This window comes from Platalea leucorodia (assembly GCF_965183815.1).
Source record: "Platalea leucorodia genome assembly, chromosome: 7".
Classification (NCBI taxonomy): Eukaryota; Metazoa; Chordata; class Aves; order Pelecaniformes; family Threskiornithidae; genus Platalea; species Platalea leucorodia.
The window spans coordinates 45195516-45215133 of record NC_138829.1 but is presented as its reverse complement, the minus strand read 5'-3'; the positions used below and the strand labels follow the sequence as shown (position 1 = coordinate 45215133).

The following is a 19618-nucleotide window of genomic DNA, read 5'->3' as shown; positions in this document are numbered from 1 at the left end:
GCTGCAACCATGCTTGTTTTAAGGTCTACTTTTCCTTCAGTGTATCAGCTCATATGTATACTATAAGCCAATACAACGACAATAATAAGTTGCTGAGAGAGTTCTATCTACTTCCTTGGGAAAGGGAGAGGAGAATGGGAAGACATTGGCCTGCTGGACTCCTAATAAAGCAAGAGAGTGAAACATGGGGTGGGGGGAAAGGTGAAAATTACTTCAGCAAGTCAAGGTTCCATCTTGTGTCTGTGTCTATATAGCACTGCATATGCTTGAGTAGTTGATTGGAGTTTACTAAATTCTATATTAATGCAATTTTCTAGCCTTGAACTGATAATCTATCATTTCAGTTAAAGAATGACAGATAGCTTGAAACACACTGTGTGTTTTTTTTTTTTTTTTAAAAAAAAAAGCAAGCTATGTAAAACAAGAGCAGAGACAGGGAACATTTCTTCCTTTTGAGAGAGGTTTTTCAGTTTTGAGATAAATTCTTAAAATGTGGTGTGTTTTGGGGTTTGATTTTTTTTTTTTTAATGTCCTGTTACAAACTGTAAAACAAATTCCCACTTTTTGAGTCAGTTCCACTAAGTTTTTCCTTGACTGTTACCCTTTCTGCACACCCCAGACATTTTCCACTTGTATCGGTGCCCTTGGAATGTCTGCCTCTCATAGGTATTTTCCCATCGTTTTTGGTAGAGCCCTGCCTCTGCTTACCTGGCTGTGACAGGAGCTGTTTCTCTTGCAAATCCGAAGCCCTGCTGTGATGGGAGCCAATTACTCCGTGACATGTTTGCTTCCTGCTCTGGATCATGTTTACAAGCCAGAGTGCTGTAGTAATAATAGTAATAAGCAACCTCCCAGCTGTCATGCCAGCTTCATAGACTTTCTCTGGTGTCAGCTCTCTGGCTTGCTGACAGTGTCTGGCTTGGAAGCCCTTGCTACACATGCACAGAGTAGCTCAGCTGCCTTCCTGCCTTGTGCCAACAGAGACTACTTTGGACCGTCCCTAACGAAAGCCGCATGCAAGTGGAGGAATGGTTTTCATTCTGCCCTCCTGCATGTGCTTTGAAGTCCAGTGTGGTGTGAATGAGTCTTACTTCCTGTGGCAAGGGTGAAAGGACAACTGAGTAAACTTGGCCTGAGGATTGATAAATAGTTCTGTTTCTCCTAAGATACGCCAAATCCCCTCGTAACCATCCCCCAGCAGAGCCTTCTTACTCTGAATTTTGGATCTGTATCATACCTAATCAGCTTGTGAATATGTAGCTCCTTGGGACACAGACTTGCTTGCTTAGCTCCATGCACTGTTGTACAATACTTTTTCATTTAAATGGACTGGAGAAGAATTTATTCCTTTTACCTTAAACCTTACCGAAAGTGGTCTGTTGTTCCCATCTCATTGGGAAATTTAGGCAGTTCCTGTTAAGCTGCAACTCATTCAAGCCCAGGAGAAGGGTCTCTTCCTTGCCAGGAACAGGGCTATCGGTATAGCCTGCTTATCAGTGCCACAACAAGATTTTTTGAGGTGATGTGAAGATAAAAATCTCACAGGTCTTTTGCCAAAATTAATGCAAACTTTAAAAGAATCATCTTCCCTCTGCCCTTCACTTAATCACTGGTCTTGAGCTCAGATGCAAGAGCTCAGATGAAGCTTCACTTCTGAACTTCAAGTTCCATATCTGCAACCATACTTTGTCATTTTATTGGGGCTGGAGTATGTGTGTTTCCTCTAAAAGGCATCAGAATTAATGCAGTGCCCCCTCGGGCAGAGCACTTGTGATCAAAGGGCTGTGAAAGATTGGGTGCTGATACTCTTTTAAAAATTTCCCCCCCCCCCTCTTTTTTTTTTTTTTTTTTTTTTTCTTTTGACCAGCAACATCCTTAAATACAGCTCAGCAGTGTGATTGGAAACATGTTATGTTATTCTGGAGCTAGATTTTCCAAAATGTAGTTAGTAAAATGCAGTGTCTCCTACTTCTTCCTGAGAGTGGACTAACGTCCTTTATTCTTGTTTCTGGACTTATTGCTCACTGTGCTACAGATCTCAGCAAACAGATCTATGTTTGTGTGTATGTATGTGCTCATAAACATACATGAGAGTGGACACAGCTGGGGGTCAGGCTGCAGTTATCTCTAATGTCGGTAGCATGAATTTTTTTAGTTTGTATTTATTTTTTAAATCAGCTTCTCATTCTTCACATGCCCATGAGTTTGTCTAATTAAACAAGCAGTATTCTTCAGACTGCTGTGCTCCAGAGCTCTGAACACCAGTCGCTTGCTGTCCTTGGGTACAAAGGAACCTGCTCACCACAGGCAACAGGGATAAAGTGTTCAAAGGACAGTGGGACGTGATTCAGGCTGCGTTTCACCTTATAAACTTCCCTTTTCCCTCGCCCTCCCCCTTCCCCTTCTGCTCGGCCATAAAAGAGTGCCCTGTGTAATAGGAGTTGGGAGAGGGGGAGGAATAGCAGGCTTATGATAGACGTAGCTTTGCTGAAACCTTGGATGATGTCCAGTGTGACCATGCAGAGGGATGAGCTCAGGGAAATGGTTGGAAGTTCAAAGGCCTTTTTGTGTTGCTCACTGTCAGTTCACAGATGTGACAGATGTGTCACTGCCCAGCCTAGCTCTTCCCACCGGCTCCCCTTCCTTGGGCTTGTTCCCCATCCTGCCTCTCTGCTCTGCCTGGGGAGACGGGTTAGTCCGTGTCTGTCTGGGCATTTGTCTGTCTTCAACTCCGTCCTAGGACTTGCCTTTGCTCATCTCTTTCAGGAAAATATTGTTTCTTTGCACAGATACAGAGAGATCAAGCTGGAATTGAGCAGGAAAGGAGGGACGAGGCTTAACTGTGTTTACTGTTGCATTACCTAATCCTGCTATGAGTAGTGGTGAAAGCATGTTAATGCAATCTGTGATTACTTTCTCATCAGTGGAAGAAGTGCCTATGAAGGACTTGCAGCTTTCTTAGGAAGTAATAAATATCCTTCATGTTACAGGTTGAGGAAGTGGGGCTAAAGAGACAGAACTGTCCCATGGTCATGCAAGCATCAGTATAAAGCTGGGAAGAGAATATAGGGGTTCTGTTTTCAGTCTTCTAGATGCTAATCCAGCTTGTCCAGAGAGGTATTGCTCCATCTCTGGTAGTGAAAGGAGTTCCTACTGCTTAATTTGTATTTCATGTACTCATCTTCTGACCATGGAAGTGTGGCTTTTAAAATGAGTTACAAGAGTTAAAGCAATACACTTACCAAATTGTATAGCTGTTCCATGATGTCAGGACAAAATATAGTGGAGGTTCTTTGAATGTCCTAAGTGTGACCTCTTAACTTTTGAATTTCCTCTTAACTTCAAATTTCCAAACACTTCGGATGTATTTACAACAGTACTAAACATTAACTCTGGGCTAGTGGTGTGCCCTTAGGTTTAACTCCATAGGAATAAAACTCATCAAAATATGAAGTAATAAATGACCAACAGAAGGGCTGAATAATAACAACCCTAGAGCAAAGGGCTGTACAGTGGAACTGAAGCCTGATGTGTTTACAATGAATAAAAGGAAACACAGGAACGTTTCTGTGTAGGCAGTTTGCTTTTTAATGGGGAGAAGGGATCGTGGATTGGGAGGGCAGAGCTGGGAAGACAGGGGTTAGGAAGAGACTACCCCTGTGTGAAAGCTGCTCCCAGAAACTCTTGCATTTTTCTTTGAAGGATCTGTTTCTGACCATTATTAGATTCAAGTTAGGAGTTTACATGGATCCCTGCCCTGATCCCATTGGCAGTTCCTCTGCTCTGTGAGCCATCAGCCTTCATTCATTATTTTTTTTTTGTCTTAAGTGGGTTTGTGTTTTTTTCTTCCTCCTTTAAAGGAGAGATCCTGTACAGGGGGATTTATCTCCCCCCTGGTGTTGTCTGGGCTGGCACACACTTGCTGTCTGCTGGGGTGGGAATTGGGTCCTCCTTTGTATGTGGCAGTTTGTGTTTCACCCTCTTCCCCCTGCTTTCCCTCCCCTGTGCTTGAAGCTCAAGTTTTATATTTAGGGGGAGTATGAAATTTGCTGAACTGCTCCCTGTAGGGGTGGAATTTCGTTTTGTGTCGTTACCTCATGAAGGGATGCAGCAGTTCAGTGGGATAATGGTGTCGGCTCTGAACCAGTGCTAATGGCCTACCCCTCTGGGAGCCTGAAGAATTCTCCCCTGGAGAGTCAGCATGCAAATTCTTTTCCAGGTGGCTCCTGTGCAGCCCTTTGGTGATTAGTCACGCTGGGACCCGGGAGAGCAGACAGAAAAGCATATGCTGGGGGGATGGTCTTAGTCCTGAAACTGCAGCTGAGGCCGGGGAAGGTTTGCTCAGTGTGCAATATATAGAAGTTGTGCTTGGGGGGGGGAAAGAGGGCTGATCCGTGCAACTGACCCTCTGAATCCAAAAAGTCTGTCTTGGTTTTGTTTGGAAGCAGAGTTTGGGAACTGGAGTGTTTTCCCCTTCTGCCTGCCCTGGGCAAGAAGGGGAAGCTCCCTTTCCGTTTTGATGCAGCAGCACAGAGGCGCTCAGGGAAAGTGCAACGTAAGGAAATGGGTCAGCCGTTGGGAGACCAGGGTTCTGTCAAACCTGTGGGGTGAAAATACAGATTTGTATGCTTCCCTCTCCTTCATACCTCTCTGGGCCGTAGAGGTAGCTGGATCTGACTTGGATATATATCTGCACGGGGCGTCCTGGACACAATGGAAAGAACCTTTTCCTAAGGGCCAGTGCCAGATTCTGTATTTTGTCACCTAGTTCAGGGTTCAGCGTTGAGAGCAGTAATGTCTGCAGTGATGTCCTCTCAGATACAGAGACGCCTACGCCTGCCATACTGCAGGAACGGCTGAGAAAATGATCTGAATTTGTGGTAGGAAAAGAGATGTTAGAGCAAGTCCGAATTTAACTGCACTAGCGTATTCTTAGGGTGGGAGGCTTTTAGGACAGGCCCTTGGTGAGAAATGTTGGAGGACTTGCTATAGAGAGCAGTGAATGATTCTGTATAGTGTAATCCATGCTGCTTTCACAGGGCATTGGCAGCAGTCCTGGCCCAAGGGGAAATGGAGGGTTGAGGAAGCTGGAAAAGCTGAAAATGTGACTATTCATTCTCCTTATTAAATCCTCCTCCTTGTGTGTGTGGCTGCTGTCTTCACCTTCTTCTTTTAGCCGCCACCCTCCCCTTGCGCTCCCACCTTCAGGATAGCGTTGGCAGGGGAAGAAGTAGCAGCATAGCAGAAGAGGGCTGGCCCGCCTGGTGACAGATGGGAGATGCTGTCGGCAAGCTGGGCTGGGATGAAAGGGTTTCAGGCACTAGCCTCTCCAGCCCTTACCCCTTTGTGTCGCTGAGCGAACGTTGTTCTTTGGAGAACACACCTGTCAGGAACAGCCTTGTGCAGCCCCTTCCCTACCACAGCTGGCAGCACTTAAAAGCATGAACCTCCCCAGGGCTGAGTGTTCCTCTCATCTCGGGGGGGGGTGGGGGTGGGGGGTGGGGAGGACAGAGCTGATGCTCCCCCTTGAATTCCAGCTTTGTGGCTCCAGGCCCCTTCAAACACTGTGGATTTGTGGTTGCGCTCCATTGCCAGCAGACTCCTGTGTAGGCAAGCATCATCCCACGTCTGCTCCCTTCCTCTGTCCCTTCTGGAGACCTCTAGCAGGGCTTGGACTCTACTGCCCATACCTGAGGTATAGTGAATTATCCCCAGCAGTTGATTCCTGCCTCTAAGCTTTTCCTCGCAGGTTTGTTAGACAAAAATGCTGGCAGAGCCCTCCTGCTGGAACACACGCTGTAGCACGTACCTTGCAAAATCCTGTTCCCAAAAACATTGCTTCTGATAGTTCTCACTCTAAAGAACTCACTGTGCAATAGAAACAGGACGGACTGCACTGGGGAGCTTGCAGGAAAGATGTTGATAATTTTGCTTGTTATAAAACAAGTGCAGTTATAGGAGGACAGCAGGCTCAGGGATGAAAGAAAAAAGGAACTCAGTGGGGGAATTGTGTTGGCTACTTTACTGTGGAAAGGTCAGTGCTTCTCTGGGGAGGAGAGATTGCCAAGCTACAGGCCTACCCTGGCCCTCCCATCTGAGGGACAGCTCTTCCTTGTGACTTGAAATTTTATGTCTTTTGTTTCTAAGAGGTGTAGCCCTCCTCCCTCAGGAGAGAAGGAACTTCGCTCTCAGGAAGGAAGCTGGCTGCAGCTCCATGAGGTGTTTCTTTGCTGTTGCAGTGCTGCCCACTTGCTCCCCCTTGGACTTCCACTGTGACAACGGGAAGTGTATCCGCCGGTCATGGGTCTGCGATGGAGACAACGACTGTGAGGATGATTCTGATGAACAGGATTGCCGTAAGTCACCTCTCTGAGGGGAGAGGGTGGGTGAAGTGCCTGCCTGCCATGGCCAGGGAAAGTTGACCCTTTTTATTACAGGAATGTAAGAGTTTATCCACTGAATCAGACCTTTGGCTTGTAATAAGCTATATCCTGCTTCTGACAGAGGTGTGTACCTGATGTCCATAATCCCTGCTGCCTTGGCACCTGGCTTGCTGTTCAGCTGCATGTCCTGGGGGAGGGGATGCTTCTCCATCCAGCTGGAGAACCGTTTATGCCCTGCAGCCTTGCTAGTTAATGTCCCATGAAGCACTTCCCTGAGCTGAGCTCTTCGTGGCCTCCCCTGTTCATGGAAACACCTAACCTCTGCCAAATCCTACTGAACTGCCTGTCTGGCTGACTTCCTGTGGCCTCAGGTTCCGCTGTCTGACTTCTCTGCTGTGCCGGGCTGTCCCCAGCATCCTCTCCCTTCAAATACAGCTCCCTAAGGAGAGGGAGGTGCTGTAGGGATGCTGCCCACACAGAGACAGGTTACCCTGAAAGCTGACTGTCTGCTTCCATGTGAGGCGCCATCTTCAAAAGAGCTACCATGGCAGGCTGCTGGCTGTGAGCACTGCCGTTGTGCTTCTACAGATTATTAAAATGGAGGGAATTTTGCTTGAGTCTTTGGAGTTCAGGCCCATCCTTTCCACTTTGTGTTGAGGACAAGGGTTACTTGTGGTTGGCTTCTATAGCAAAAGGTGTTCAGGGATACAACTTTCCTTCTCCACAGCAAATCGTCAGGTCCATACTTGGCAGCACATGCCAGGGAACCAGCGTGTTATGTAGCACTGGAGCTTCAGCTTCTCTGAAACCGCACTGGTTGCTGGGGCTGGCATCAGGCTGCAGTTAGGAGCAGAACTGTTCTGCTGTCGTTGAGACGGTTGCAGCTGCTTAGTAAGCATCGCTCTACAGCCCTTGAATTCTACAAAAGTTGCGTGCATGAGGTTCCAGAGTGGCTCTGATGGAGGAACCACATCTCAAGAATGCAAAAATAAAGCTCTAGGCTGTAAAGTATTCCATGTCCGATACTTGTGTGGAAATGAATTAACTTTTTGATCAGTATGCCCCTGACCTTTGCCTACCCTTTTGGGCAAAGGGCTGGGAAGCAAGGTTCAGGGGTTTGACATCCTGTGTGATGCTCTGGATTGCAGGACTAGGCTCAGTTTCCCAGTCTATTCAAAGATTTTCACAAAAGAAAATCTGGGTCTCTTTCTGGGTTTCTGGGTCTGGGTGTGTTTGGTCTTCTGTTTTTCAGAAAAAGTTGGAATGCCCTCCTCTCTAAGACAATAGTGGAGAAATCAAAAGATTCGGAGACTAATGAAAGGAGGAAGGAAGGTTCTGTGAATAAGACTTCTAGGGGGTTGTTCAGACTAGCACGTAACCATAGGAGGGTTTCTGTTGGATTGAGGTCCTCAGGCGCTAATTTTGCAGTCCCTTTCCTTTCCTCGCTGGTCTGCAGACAAGCTTCCTTAGAGACTGGCAAAAAGGGTGGAATGAAGCTGCAAATACTGAAGCATTCAGAAGAGGAAGTTTAAATTTTCTCTATGTCTTTTCAGTGAACATTTCCTTTCCTTTGAAGATAGCTTTGGCATTGTTGTGAAAAGAAGGCGGAGATATAATTCTACCAGCAATTATTTGTTAGACAATGATAGGCCCTATTAATTCCTTTAAAAAGAGGCCTGAATTGCCTTTTTTCTGTGCAGGGATCTCTTGAGCCTGGCTTGGGGCTGTGCTAGAATACCAGCACAGGGTGGTGGCTCCATCTCTCTGTTCCAGGTACTTCCTCCAACCAATGTTCTCAAGTTTTAGAGCCTGCTGTACTGTTGACTTGTGGATGGAGTGGAAGAGAGACACTGAAGAAATCTCAGTGGCCGTCCTGGTATTGTTAGGGGAAGGGAAATCAGGTCTCCCACATCTCAGTGTCTTTGGAGGATGATGTTGCTTGATTTGTAACATGTCACAGATTTGGTGTTCTGCAAGGTAAACCTTCTTGCCTTGCCTTCACCTTATCTCCGTTGTGTCCCTGCAGCTCCACGGGAGTGTGAGGAAGATGAGTTCTCATGTCAGAACGGATACTGCATCCGCAGCCTGTGGCACTGTGATGGTGACAATGACTGTGGCGACAACAGCGACGAGCAGTGTGGTGAGAAATGTGGCCCTGCAAATACTGCCCTGACAGTGCTTTAAAAGGGGTTGCACAGACTCTAACCTGGGCAGTTCTAGGATCGCGTGAGCATGGTGAGGGCTCACAGCTGGCTTGCCTGGGCTGGGCTTATGGGATATTCCGTTCCCAGGGCTAGCTTCTTGGGATCTCAGGCTGTGTGGCTTACTTGCCAGGCAAAAATCACTTGAGACCTGTTATTCCTTGACGTGCCATTGTGAAGTCCTGTGGATTCCTTTTGAATCCAGCACTCTGTGTCAGTTAAATGAACAATAATGGTTTTGCTCAGGCACTGCATGACATGGGTATGTATGGTGTAATGAGCAATCTTGTTTGTGGGTGCCCTAGGAGCTTCAGGAGCATGGTGCAGTTGTTTCCTGGGTACTCTGAGAAAAACCAAGGCTTTGTTTGCGTTGCTGTCTCTGCAGATATGAGAAAGTGCTCAGAGAAGGAGTTTCGTTGCAGTGATGGTAGCTGCATAGCTGAGCACTGGTTCTGTGATGGTGACACAGACTGCAAGGATGGCTCGGATGAAGAGAATTGCCGTAAGTGCTCTGCTTGCTTTGTAACCACAGGAAATAGCCCTTCGGACCTGCTCCTTTCTTGGGGTTTGGCACGTTTTCTGCAGCAGAGATCAAAAACAAGTTAGTCCTGCCTATGCTGGCAGCTATGCTGCCTTCTGTTGCCTACCCCAGAGGGCACAAGAGAATGGTTTATCTCTTGTGTTACCTCACAGGCATACTTCGTTTGTGCCTGGCTGCTTCTCTGTTCCTTCCCATGGCTGTGTGACCTTGAGTCAGAGCAGAAGGCTTATGCTTTACTGAATATAGCTCTATATGAAACTGTAGGAGTTGGAGGGAGGGGGGGAGGGGGAGAAAACTATTCCCTTCTTTTTCCTCTTGCCTGATTCCTGCTGGAAATCTTGGCGGGGGGCTCTGCCCACTGACAGCATCCTCAGGGACTGCATGTCCCCAGCTGGCACACTGCAGGGGCTGCCTGCCTGCCCAACCCCTCCACTTGGATGCTTTATGCAGGGCATTGACTGAAAAGGGCCGATAGGACAAGTTGCTGGAAGCCGATGTGACTGTTGGGGAAGGGGGGCTGTGAGAGCCTGCAACAGTTTTCTCCTCCACCTTCACAGGCTTGTAGCAAGTGGGACAGGAGTCTATTATGTCCCTTCCTAACCCCCACTGCCTCTCTCCCGTGTCTGTGAGCGCTGTCGGTGTCTGTGGAAGTTGCAGTGGTCCCTTCCCCCACCCTGCTCTCAAAGGCATTTTGCAGAATTTGTTCTAGATAGCAGGAAACTTCAAAAGGCTCTGGGAGGGGGATCAGGGCCACCAGCTCCTGAAGGGCAGGGGGAGTGGATGCATGGGGGAGTTGTCTTTTATCTCTCCAGATAATGAGAGTTGGCAGGGAGCCAGGGGCTGCAAACATTTCTAAGCCAGGGAAGGGCTCTAAGAGGAAGCCAGCCTTTCTCCCTCTCCTTTCCCCCTCTCCCTTTCTTGCTCCCTTGCCTGTCGCTTCCCTGCAGGCCATGAATAGTCCCTCGGGAAGGGAGGGGAGATGTTTCAACCTTGCCTCTTATGGGAGCGGAGGGGCACCCAGAACTGGTGCCCCTGCTTCTCTGAGCTGGAATGATTCTCCAGTTCTGGCTGGCTGTTGTCTCTATAAGGCATTTCAAGTAACTCACTGAGAAACTCAGTTTGGCTACCTCCCTTTCTCTTATCTTTCTCCATGTGGTTGTCATCTTTTCCTTATCTCCAATCCTGCTTGTCATTCATCTAGGATAAGGTGGGACTATACTGTTCTTTTGTGTGTGTGTTTTCTTTTTGTGTCTGTGTTTCTTTTGGGTTTGTGTGTGTTATAATTGAATCACACTACATGAGAATTTAAGTCACTGACTTCATTTTCTCCTCAAGGAGACCCAAACACTCCTTTCGGGCTCCTTTGGCGAGGCACACGTTAACACACATTTTAGTACCCAGCCAATGGACTAAAGCTCTTACGGCATACCTGCAGGCTGTGCCCAGTACTTCAGGTTGGAGAGGCAGGTGGCGTTCACTTCCCAAACTGTTAGTCTCTCTTTTCCATTTTGTTTAATGGATTTGTTTTCAGAGCTCCTCAGTTGGAAGACTCATATGCCTGAAACACGCAGTTCAGTCTCTGGACAATATGAGAAGAGGTGTCAGATTCTGTCGTGTGGGACTCAAAATATCTTTTGTCCCTTCCCACATAGTGTACTGTTGAACAGAGAACAGCGGACAAATCCTTGGCTATAAGATTCTTGGGCTTTCCCCAGGGTCATCTGTCTGGCAGTGCTCCTTACTGATAAGGCACAGTTTGTTTTGGTGACAACTTGAGAGGAAAGGGAGGGGGGAAATCCTCAAAGCTCAGGTGCAGACCTGGGCACCTTGCTGCTTGCTTGCTTCCTTTGATCTTCAAGTGCTTATTTTTGTTAAAATTTTAAAGGAATCATTCCATACTTTAACGCTGCATTCTGACATGCCTCAATCCTTAATATAGAGCTACCCCAAAGGGTATCTTTATTTTTCCATGTGTTTTTGTATCTACCTTTTTCAGGTTTAATAAACAAATTAAACACTTTCTGGAGGGCACAAAGACATAGTGTTTCAAGGATAAGATGGAAGGTGACACTCTTGGATCCTTTTTGTTGCTTTTGCATCAACCCTTCCTTCTTCATAGCTGTTTCCTTCTCTAGAACTTAATGGCTCTTGAAAAGTTAGTGTTTATAGACTAACATCCTATGTGATTTATTTTATTTTATTTTTATTTTTTCTATTTTTATTGGATTGCCTGCACGGGTGTCTTTATATATACGTTTAACCTGCCCCTCAGTGAAGCACAAACAGCATTCAAGTTCATCTCAGTAATACAAATCATGCAGAGATATGCAGCAATGGCTAGTAATTTCCAGCACCTTTCCATTGAATACTTGCTAGTTTGTTATTAGACTGGAGACGGTTGCATCTAAACTGGATTGTGCCCTGTCACCTCAGGCATTTTTTCTTTGATTTCCTTGTTAGCATCAGATGTTCCAGCTGCCACCTGCAGCTTGGAGGAGTTCCAGTGTGCATATGGACGCTGCATCTTGGACATCTACCACTGTGATGGCGACGATGACTGTGGGGACTGGTCTGATGAATCTGACTGTTGTAAGTTAGTGCAGGGTGATAGACTGATCCAAGCATGTGAGTTGCAAACCTAAATGGATTTTGCATTGGCTGGAGAGGGGTTGCAGTGTAGACAGCAATCTAATTGTTCACACATAAGCGCACTCTCTCTCTCTGTCTTTTTTTTTTTTTTTTTTTTAAACTCGGGGGAAGTGAGAATAACGATGGGAACTGTGTAGTCAGTACACGTCTGCGTACAGGAATTAAAGCAGTTTCCAGGAGGAGTCTATTCAGGACCAAGTTCCACAATAGTGGAGTGTAAGGGTGCTACTGAGGGGCTTTGGGGATGTTACATTGGTCTGAGTTTGCTCTTTATATTCTTTCATCTCTGCAGCATCTCACCAGCCTTGTCGCTCTGGAGAGTTCATGTGCAACAGTGGCTTGTGCATCAATGCTGGCTGGAGGTGTGATGGAGACTTCGACTGTGATGACCAGTCAGATGAGAGGAACTGCAGTGAGTGCTGGGAACTGGTGGAAGTGTTCAGTTTCTGCAGATGCAAAAGAGTGTTTGGGACTGTTAGCTTTGGAATTGGGTCTCTTCTGATCCTTCTTGCTCATCTAATATTCTTTTTTTGGTCCCTCAGCTACATCTATGTGTACAGCTGACCAGTTCCGCTGTAAATCAGGGCGCTGTGTCCGTCTGTCCTGGCGTTGTGATGGGGAAGATGACTGCTCTGACAACAGTGATGAGGAGAACTGTGAGAACACAGGTTTGGCCTCCTGCCTTGCTGCTTATCACTAATTTTTCCATCCTGGAGGTAATATAGGTAGTGAAGTCTCTTTTGGATTGCTTCACTGAGTTCAGCCTAGAGTTTCCATCCTTCCCAAAGAATGGGATCTATAGGCTATCTTATATGCTTGCAAACAGGTGCAGGTCTCTATGCTTAAACTAACTTAAGTGGTGGTATTTTCTGGTCAAATATCAGATCCCTGTATCTTCCTATCTTGTCCCTATACTATGAATTACCACAGAGCTCTGAGACAATTCCATTCAGACTTGGAAACATGAATAGCGTGCAAAGTTGCTACCTTTGTCAAATGGACTATGTCTAACTCACGCCTTCTAGATAGTTCTGGATACTTCTCATGTTGCCTGTGAAATTGCCGAGCAATTCTAGCAGGCAGTGGAATCAAAAAGGGCATTTTGTGGAAGTGAAGGATAAAGCCTTTGTTTTAGAGGTTAAGGGTGCCAGCTTCCTCCTTAAATATTTGCTCAGGAGCCTCTTTCTGGTAATCATTTTGCATATAGCTATTCTTTCATATAATAGTGGTTATGGAGAAGAGCATGGTTTCAACAGACCCTATTGTTACGGTAGGATTCAAGGAAAATAGAAGATTTGAGACATTCCTTAAATCCTTTAGGTCTGTAGGCCTTGTTGAGGAATAGTGTGTACTGGCCCATGAAATTCATCCCAGTGAGTGGAGCCCAGCTGTACGTACTGACCTTTCTGGATCAGTGTATTTTAAACAGTGGGTTTAGGGGTGACAAAAGGGATTTGTGGAACTGTACCCCTTGTTTAGTCCTGTTGAGGAGGGGAGAGTGGGTGTTCTACGAGGACAGCTGATCTCAGAGGACCTGGAGAGGCACACTTTGTAGCCATTTGAGAGGGGCTGCTCTAGATTGGTCAGCTGTCATGAGCACCAGTGTGCAGGAGATGGTGGTGATCTTGGAAAAAGCAATTGTACTTAAAGACAAGCTGGTAACCCTGTTTCCTCATCCTGATAACAAAGGTATTTAGAGGTATTGAAAGAACAGTTGCCACCCAGAAGCCAAGTCAAACTTCCAGAGCCACTGAAATTCAACCTCTCCACCTCAAACCAAACCCAAGGTGGTTGAGTACAGCTATTGTTACTGTAAGGTTAGTTGTGCAGTTCTGCATTAGGTCTGTGGTGATAGTCAGCAGGTAAAAATTAACTCAGGACTTCCAAGCAGAATGTGTACTGGCTCATCTAAGTGAAATAGTGCGCTGTCTCGGTGTCTGTAGCAAGAGTTAAAATCCTGTGTCACCTCTTGGGTTTAGAACAGAATTATATTTTTATTGGCCACAGAGGGAAGATTCCTAGAATACTAGGAGATCAGCTGGTGTGAGGATCTTTATGTTCAATACAACGAATGCAGTCCAAATTTCAGAATCCTTCATATAAAGCATTCTTGTGCTCTGAAAAGTGAATCTGCATGTGATTTGGTTTTATGTTCCTAGTTGGTGTGTCTGTTAGTTCTTACTTGTACTTGTTGTTAATCTCACAACTACCCTCTTCCATGCTGCTTACAGGCAGTCTGCCAATCTAATTGTTTCTTTGCTGATAACTGTATTGTCCTGTTGTCTTCCTAGGATTATCAGAGGGTGGTGATTTGGAAACCACTAACCAAGTCAGCTTAAGAGGTGCAAGAAATAAAAGGCAACAGGACAGTGCAGTTATTGCTGAAGAAACAATCAGATTGGCAAAGTCCCTACAAACAGTATTACTTTACTTACAAGAATTCTGTAGAGTCTCCCTGCCAACAGCAGAAGTTGAAGCATGTAGCTCATGTGTGAAATCCTGCTGCCTGAGGTCAGATTTCAAGGATGCATGTAAATCTCATTCCAAGTCCGTCACAGTGCAGTTAGGGCTGGACAAGACGCTCATTCCTAGGCAGATTTAAGATCCATAGCCATGCTGGGATGACCTATCAGATGATTAAAGTGAGGAACGGACTCCTCTCTTGCACATGCTGAGTAGAGTTGTGGAATCTGGAACCAAAGGGAACTAAGCCAGGACCGTCCAGTCATTCTGAGAGAAACTAAATAGCTGAACTTCCCAATAAAGCAACATTGGACTCAGTCTGGAGGAGAGTTTGCAGCCCTCCAAATCAGCATAAAGATATGTGGAGCAGTAAGGAGTGCAAGATGAGCTGAATTCAAGGAAAGAGGAAGTCATGGATTTGTGCTCATATGTGAAGTTTGTAACAAATCTTAGAAAATGTTCTGTATCCTTTTCTTCACCATGACTCTTGTTCCATCAGTAAGCTGTGGTGTGCTTACCTTCCTCTTCTTCTATTGCAGGGACCCCTCAATGTGCCCCAGACCAGTTCCTGTGTGGGAACGGGCGTTGTATTGGCCAGAGGAAGCTGTGCAATGGAGCAAATGATTGTGGAGATGGCAGTGATGAGAGCCCGCATCAAAACTGCCGTAAGTTCTCCAAGTTCAGTCTTAAACATAAATGGAGGCACTGTGATGTGTGGGAGTCTATCTGGTGTTGCTGAAGGATGTGTGTAAGGAAGAAAGCCTGGGTTGTGATAATGGGGGAGAGTTGAAGATTGAGGAAAATTACCTTGGTGGTTTTGCCAATTACATATTGCAGACAAGAAATAATGAGGAGAAGATTATGATCTCAGGTATCAAAGTTTGTCTGCAGAGATAGTGAATCCTAAAAACATACTATTCTGAGCTTCATTGTCCCCTTTGGTTGTGGCCTGCAGGGGAGAGTTCTGACTGCAAAGAGGCAGCTTCCAGCACAGCCTGTGTCCTCCTGCTCTTGCTCGGCCTGTTCTGAAAGGCAACTGCTGCCTAACAGCTGAGGACACAAGCAGCTGCCTTGTGGTTTCAGCTCAGTTATCTTCATGTGTTCCTTTCGCAGGTCCACGAACAGGGGAGGAGAACTGCAATGTCAACAACGGTGGCTGTGCTCAGAAGTGCCAGATGGTGCGAGGGATGGTGCAGTGCACCTGCCACACAGGTTACAGGCTCCTGGAAGATGGTCGATCATGCCAAGGTGGGTTTTTGGAGCAGTAGCCTCCTCCCTGCTGCTTTGATGTGCTTGAAGTTGATGGCTATGATAGAGTGCAAATCAGAGCATGAAAGCAGAAGCAAGCTATTGGTGAGATTGCCTGGTTTGTTGATGATCCAATGTTAACTTTCTCCCTTTGTCTATAACATGCAGATGTGAATGAATGTGCTGAGGAAGGTTACTGCAGCCAAGGCTGTACCAACAGTGAAGGAGGCTTCCAGTGCTGGTGTGAGCAAGGCTATGAGCTGCGACCTGACAAGCGTAGCTGCAAAGCTCTAGGTAAAGAGGAGTTCAGCCTTATTCGGGGGGGTGGGGTGGGGGGAGGGTGGGGTTGAGTGTGCGGGGTGTGTGTTGGTCCAGTTCTCATAGTTTTATCTAATGCAATGCTTCATTGGCAGCATTATGCTGTTCACTAAGTCAACATGTGAGGAAAAGGAAGTACCTGGTTTTGTATTGGATATGCCCAGGTTGTTGGTGAAAGCCTGTGAAAATTTTGTGTGATTTTGACCATGGAGAGATACTTCACTGTTTCCTTTCCCTGCCAGCAGGACAGCCCTTGCCTTCTTTTCCTAGTCTCTTGTCATTCCTGGTGACCCAGACCCTGGGACCCAAACAGCCTCCTGCCTCTGTCTCTGTTCAACAAGTGTTGAACCTTTCCAGTCAGTGAGGTTGTATCACACCTCCTTGTGATTTGACCCTTGATGCTGGTCACCAGCCCTGAATGCTGTGAGTGGCTGCTGTGTGGACATCTGCTGTTTTTTAAGGGCATCTATACACGTTTAACTTCATTCCGTAGCTCCTCTAATGTAGGAGCTGAGGAATTAGAAATTCCATTTAAAGAATTAAGATTTCATTAGGAGTTCTCCTAGGATGTTGATATGGGGTTTGGGTTGTTTTTTTTTTTCCTTTCTCTGCAGTGGAAGTACCTGCTGAGCTTATATCTGGCTGAGGCAGATTTTAACTGTGTCTTGTCTGTGGTAGAAGATGTGGTAGAGCATGTGTGTTTGTGTGGCTGGGAGATGGATATAGGAAAAGGAAACAAGGAGACTGTAGTCCAGCTGCCAAGTGGCTTCCTAGTGGTATGGTTTCAGAGGCTGAGGTGAGGCAGGCTTAGGTGGGACCTCGAATGATTACTTCTTGCTGAGTGAATGTTTGCCAAAAGGTTTAAAACTGCTCATCTTTGAGTTAGGACTATGTATTGAGCATGTGAAAACAGCTCTCCGAAGTGTTTTGCACTTGGGAGTTGATTTCTTGCTGCCAGTACTGCAAAACTATGTGCTGGGACTTCGTGCAGAGGGAATGGGAGGCAGAACCCCATCAAAGTACTCTAATGGTGTCTTTCCATATATTCTCAGGGCCAGAGCCAGTGCTGCTCTTTGCCAATCGAATTGATATCCGACAAGTGTTGCCTCATCGCTCAGAGTATACGCTGCTCCTGAACAACCTGGAAAACGCCATTGCCCTTGACTTCCACCACAGCAAGGAGCTGGTGTTTTGGTCTGATGTCACTCTTGACCGCATCATGAGGGCCAATCTGAATGGCAGCAATGTGGAAGAGGTGGTTTCCACAGGGCTGGAGAGCCCAGGTGCGTCACCACAAAAAAGGCAAAAGCCTGGGAGCTGACCATGGTGTGAGCATAGGGGTGGGTGAGTGGAGAAAAGTGGGTACCCAGCATTCAAAATGGAGTGCATCTCCCCGAGCAAGGGGATGGGTTGGATGGAATGGGTGTCAGATCAGTGTCCCCCTGGAGTTAATCTTGGCTGATGGGGAAAGAGACAGGAGGACTGGACTGGGCCTCTTCTGAGACTGAGAGGGAAAGGGAACTATTTTTCTGAGCAGATTCTGCTCCTGGTTTCATTCTGTGCTTAATTCTCCCCTGGAGACAGGTGGACTTGCTATTGACTGGATCCATGACAAATTATACTGGACAGACTCTGGGACATCTCGAATTGAAGTAGCAAACCTGGATGGCACTCACAGGAAAGTGCTTTTGTGGCAGAACCTGGAGAAGCCCCGAGCAATTGCCCTACATCCTATGGAGGGGTGAGTGAAAACTTAGGACCCCAGTGTGCCCTCCATGCAAGTGCTTCCAGGTGAACACGGAAAACCCCAGCCTTCGTCACAAAGGCTGTCTCTGGGCTCAAGCCTTCATTTGGTACTACCAGTTTGGGGAACCTGGCAATGCTGGGGGCCTTCAGAGCCTTAATCCTATTCTGGGCCCTTCGGGTTTTACCAGCCTGAAAGTGCTGAGTGTTACCTTGTTGGCTGTCACTTCTCTCGTGGCTGTGACCCAGTCTTATGCTCAAAGTCACAGGACTGATACTGTTTTGCCCTGATAGGGAGTGATGCTGGGTGTAGTATGTGGGACACAAGTTTTCTAGGCTGTCTCTCCTGCCTCCTCCAGCACTATCTACTGGACTGACTGGGGCAACACTCCCCGCATTGAGTATTCCAACATGGATGGCTCTAATCGGCGCATCATTGCGGATACGCACCTCTTCTGGCCCAATGGACTGACCATTGACTATGCAGGACATCGAATGTACTGGGTGGATGCCAAACATCATGTCATTGAGAGGGCTGACCTTGATGGGCGGAACAGGAAGGCTGTTATTAGCCAAGGTAAGTAACAGGGCTATGTACGGGGAGTGCTTTCTGCAGTAAAGAAGATAGAGTAGCACAGTGCTACTCTGAGTTTCAGAGCCACTGGCTCCTGCTTCTATGCTTGTCTCCTGTTCTTTCACTGTGGGATGAATTCTCTCACCGCTGAGGGATGGGGTTTGCTACCCAGTCTTCAGTGGACAGGAGAGAGGAAGGAATTGTCTGTTATATTAGTGTAAGGTGGATTTGAACGGGTTGACTGTGGCAAGGTCTAAGGGGCAGTGGAAACAGCTTTCCCTTGTCTTCCTGCTAGCCTGAGTCCTGTTGGACCTGATTATATCTCTGTATTGGATGTCTATTACAGGCCTCCCGCATCCATTTGCTATCACTGTATTTGAGGACAGTTTGTACTGGACAGACTGGCACACCAAGAGCATCAACAGTGCCAACAAATTCACAGGCAAGAACCAGGAGATCATCCGCAACAAACTCCACTTCCCTATGGACATCCACACGCTGCATCCTCAGCGCCAGCCAGCAGGTAACTGCAGAGAGGGTAGAGACCCATTTGAGCCACTAGAAGACCTGCTGCCACCCACCACCTTGTAAAGCAGGGAGATGGCAGGCCTGAACCCAGCATATCGATGCATCCACCACCTCCAACTCTGCCGAGAGCTGCCGCAGAACTTGCTCCATCTGTCAGTTCAGTTGAGGTCCCTCAGCCCCGGTAACCTGGTGTTAGGTGTTGCCACAGCTCCCCCTGCTGACCCCGGGAGTGGAGGCTTTTCAGTAAGAAATGCTTGTGGTTTGTTAGCGCAAGAGCTGTTTCGGGAGGGGGAAAAAAATCGTAAGTAGGCACTAGTAATGCCTGACACCTTCCTTATTCCTCTTCAGTTGCCATAATCTGCTCAAGTGGATTGAGTTAAATGCTATATTTAAAATTGAGCCCTACAAATGGAGTTAGTTCTTTAGTTTATGTGTTTCCTTATTCTCAGTTAACTTCTGGGTGGACAAGTTATCTTATCCGTGTGCATCTTAACACCTTGACTGGTGTTTTTCCTCTTTTCTTTACTTTTTGCTTTATGTGTGGTTGTTTTTGTCTTTGGCTACTTGAGCAGGGAGAAACCGTTGTGGGGCCAACAACGGGGGCTGTACTCACCTCTGCCTGCCGAGCAGCAAGGATTACACCTGCGCCTGCCCCACGGGCTTCCGCAAGACCAGCAGCCATGCCTGCGCCCAGAGTAAGTGAGGTGGGACCACAGCCTGCATGCTCAGATGTTCAGTGGGTGGCAGAGGGTTGGCAATGGGAGTAAGCAGCAGCAGTTGCTTCCAGGGAGACGCAGCTGGATAGATGGAGTTAGTAGTATTAAGGACCCTGCCAGAGAATGCTTCACCTTTTTGATGCATTCCCGTGTTCTGCGTTCCCATTGCCCTCACTAGGCTTGATGGGTGGGGATACAGAGAAGCTCCATCCTTGGGCCCTTATTTCAGGGCTGCTACTGGTGCCATGCTACCT

At 47.0% G+C, this 19618-nt stretch overlaps 1 protein-coding gene across 1 annotated transcript in view; it reads left to right on the top strand.

The window, feature by feature from the left end:
• The window catches only part of LRP4 (LDL receptor related protein 4), a gene marked incomplete at its 5' end in the record, with an annotated part of 82538 nt that overhangs the window by 43923 nt on the left and 18997 nt on the right, over positions 1 to 19618 (top strand). Inside the window, 14 exons of the mRNA XM_082316776.1 lie at positions 6240 to 6356; positions 8410 to 8523; positions 8970 to 9086; positions 11586 to 11714; positions 12067 to 12186; positions 12317 to 12442; positions 14777 to 14902; positions 15351 to 15485; positions 15654 to 15779; positions 16856 to 17086; positions 17388 to 17544; positions 17906 to 18123; positions 18467 to 18643; positions 19218 to 19343. Coding sequence (XP_082172902.1) covers positions 6240 to 6356; positions 8410 to 8523; positions 8970 to 9086; positions 11586 to 11714; positions 12067 to 12186; positions 12317 to 12442; positions 14777 to 14902; positions 15351 to 15485; positions 15654 to 15779; positions 16856 to 17086; positions 17388 to 17544; positions 17906 to 18123; positions 18467 to 18643; positions 19218 to 19343 — 2019 coding nt within the window. The remainder of the gene's footprint in view (positions 1 to 6239; positions 6357 to 8409; positions 8524 to 8969; positions 9087 to 11585; positions 11715 to 12066; positions 12187 to 12316; positions 12443 to 14776; positions 14903 to 15350; positions 15486 to 15653; positions 15780 to 16855; positions 17087 to 17387; positions 17545 to 17905; positions 18124 to 18466; positions 18644 to 19217; positions 19344 to 19618) is intronic.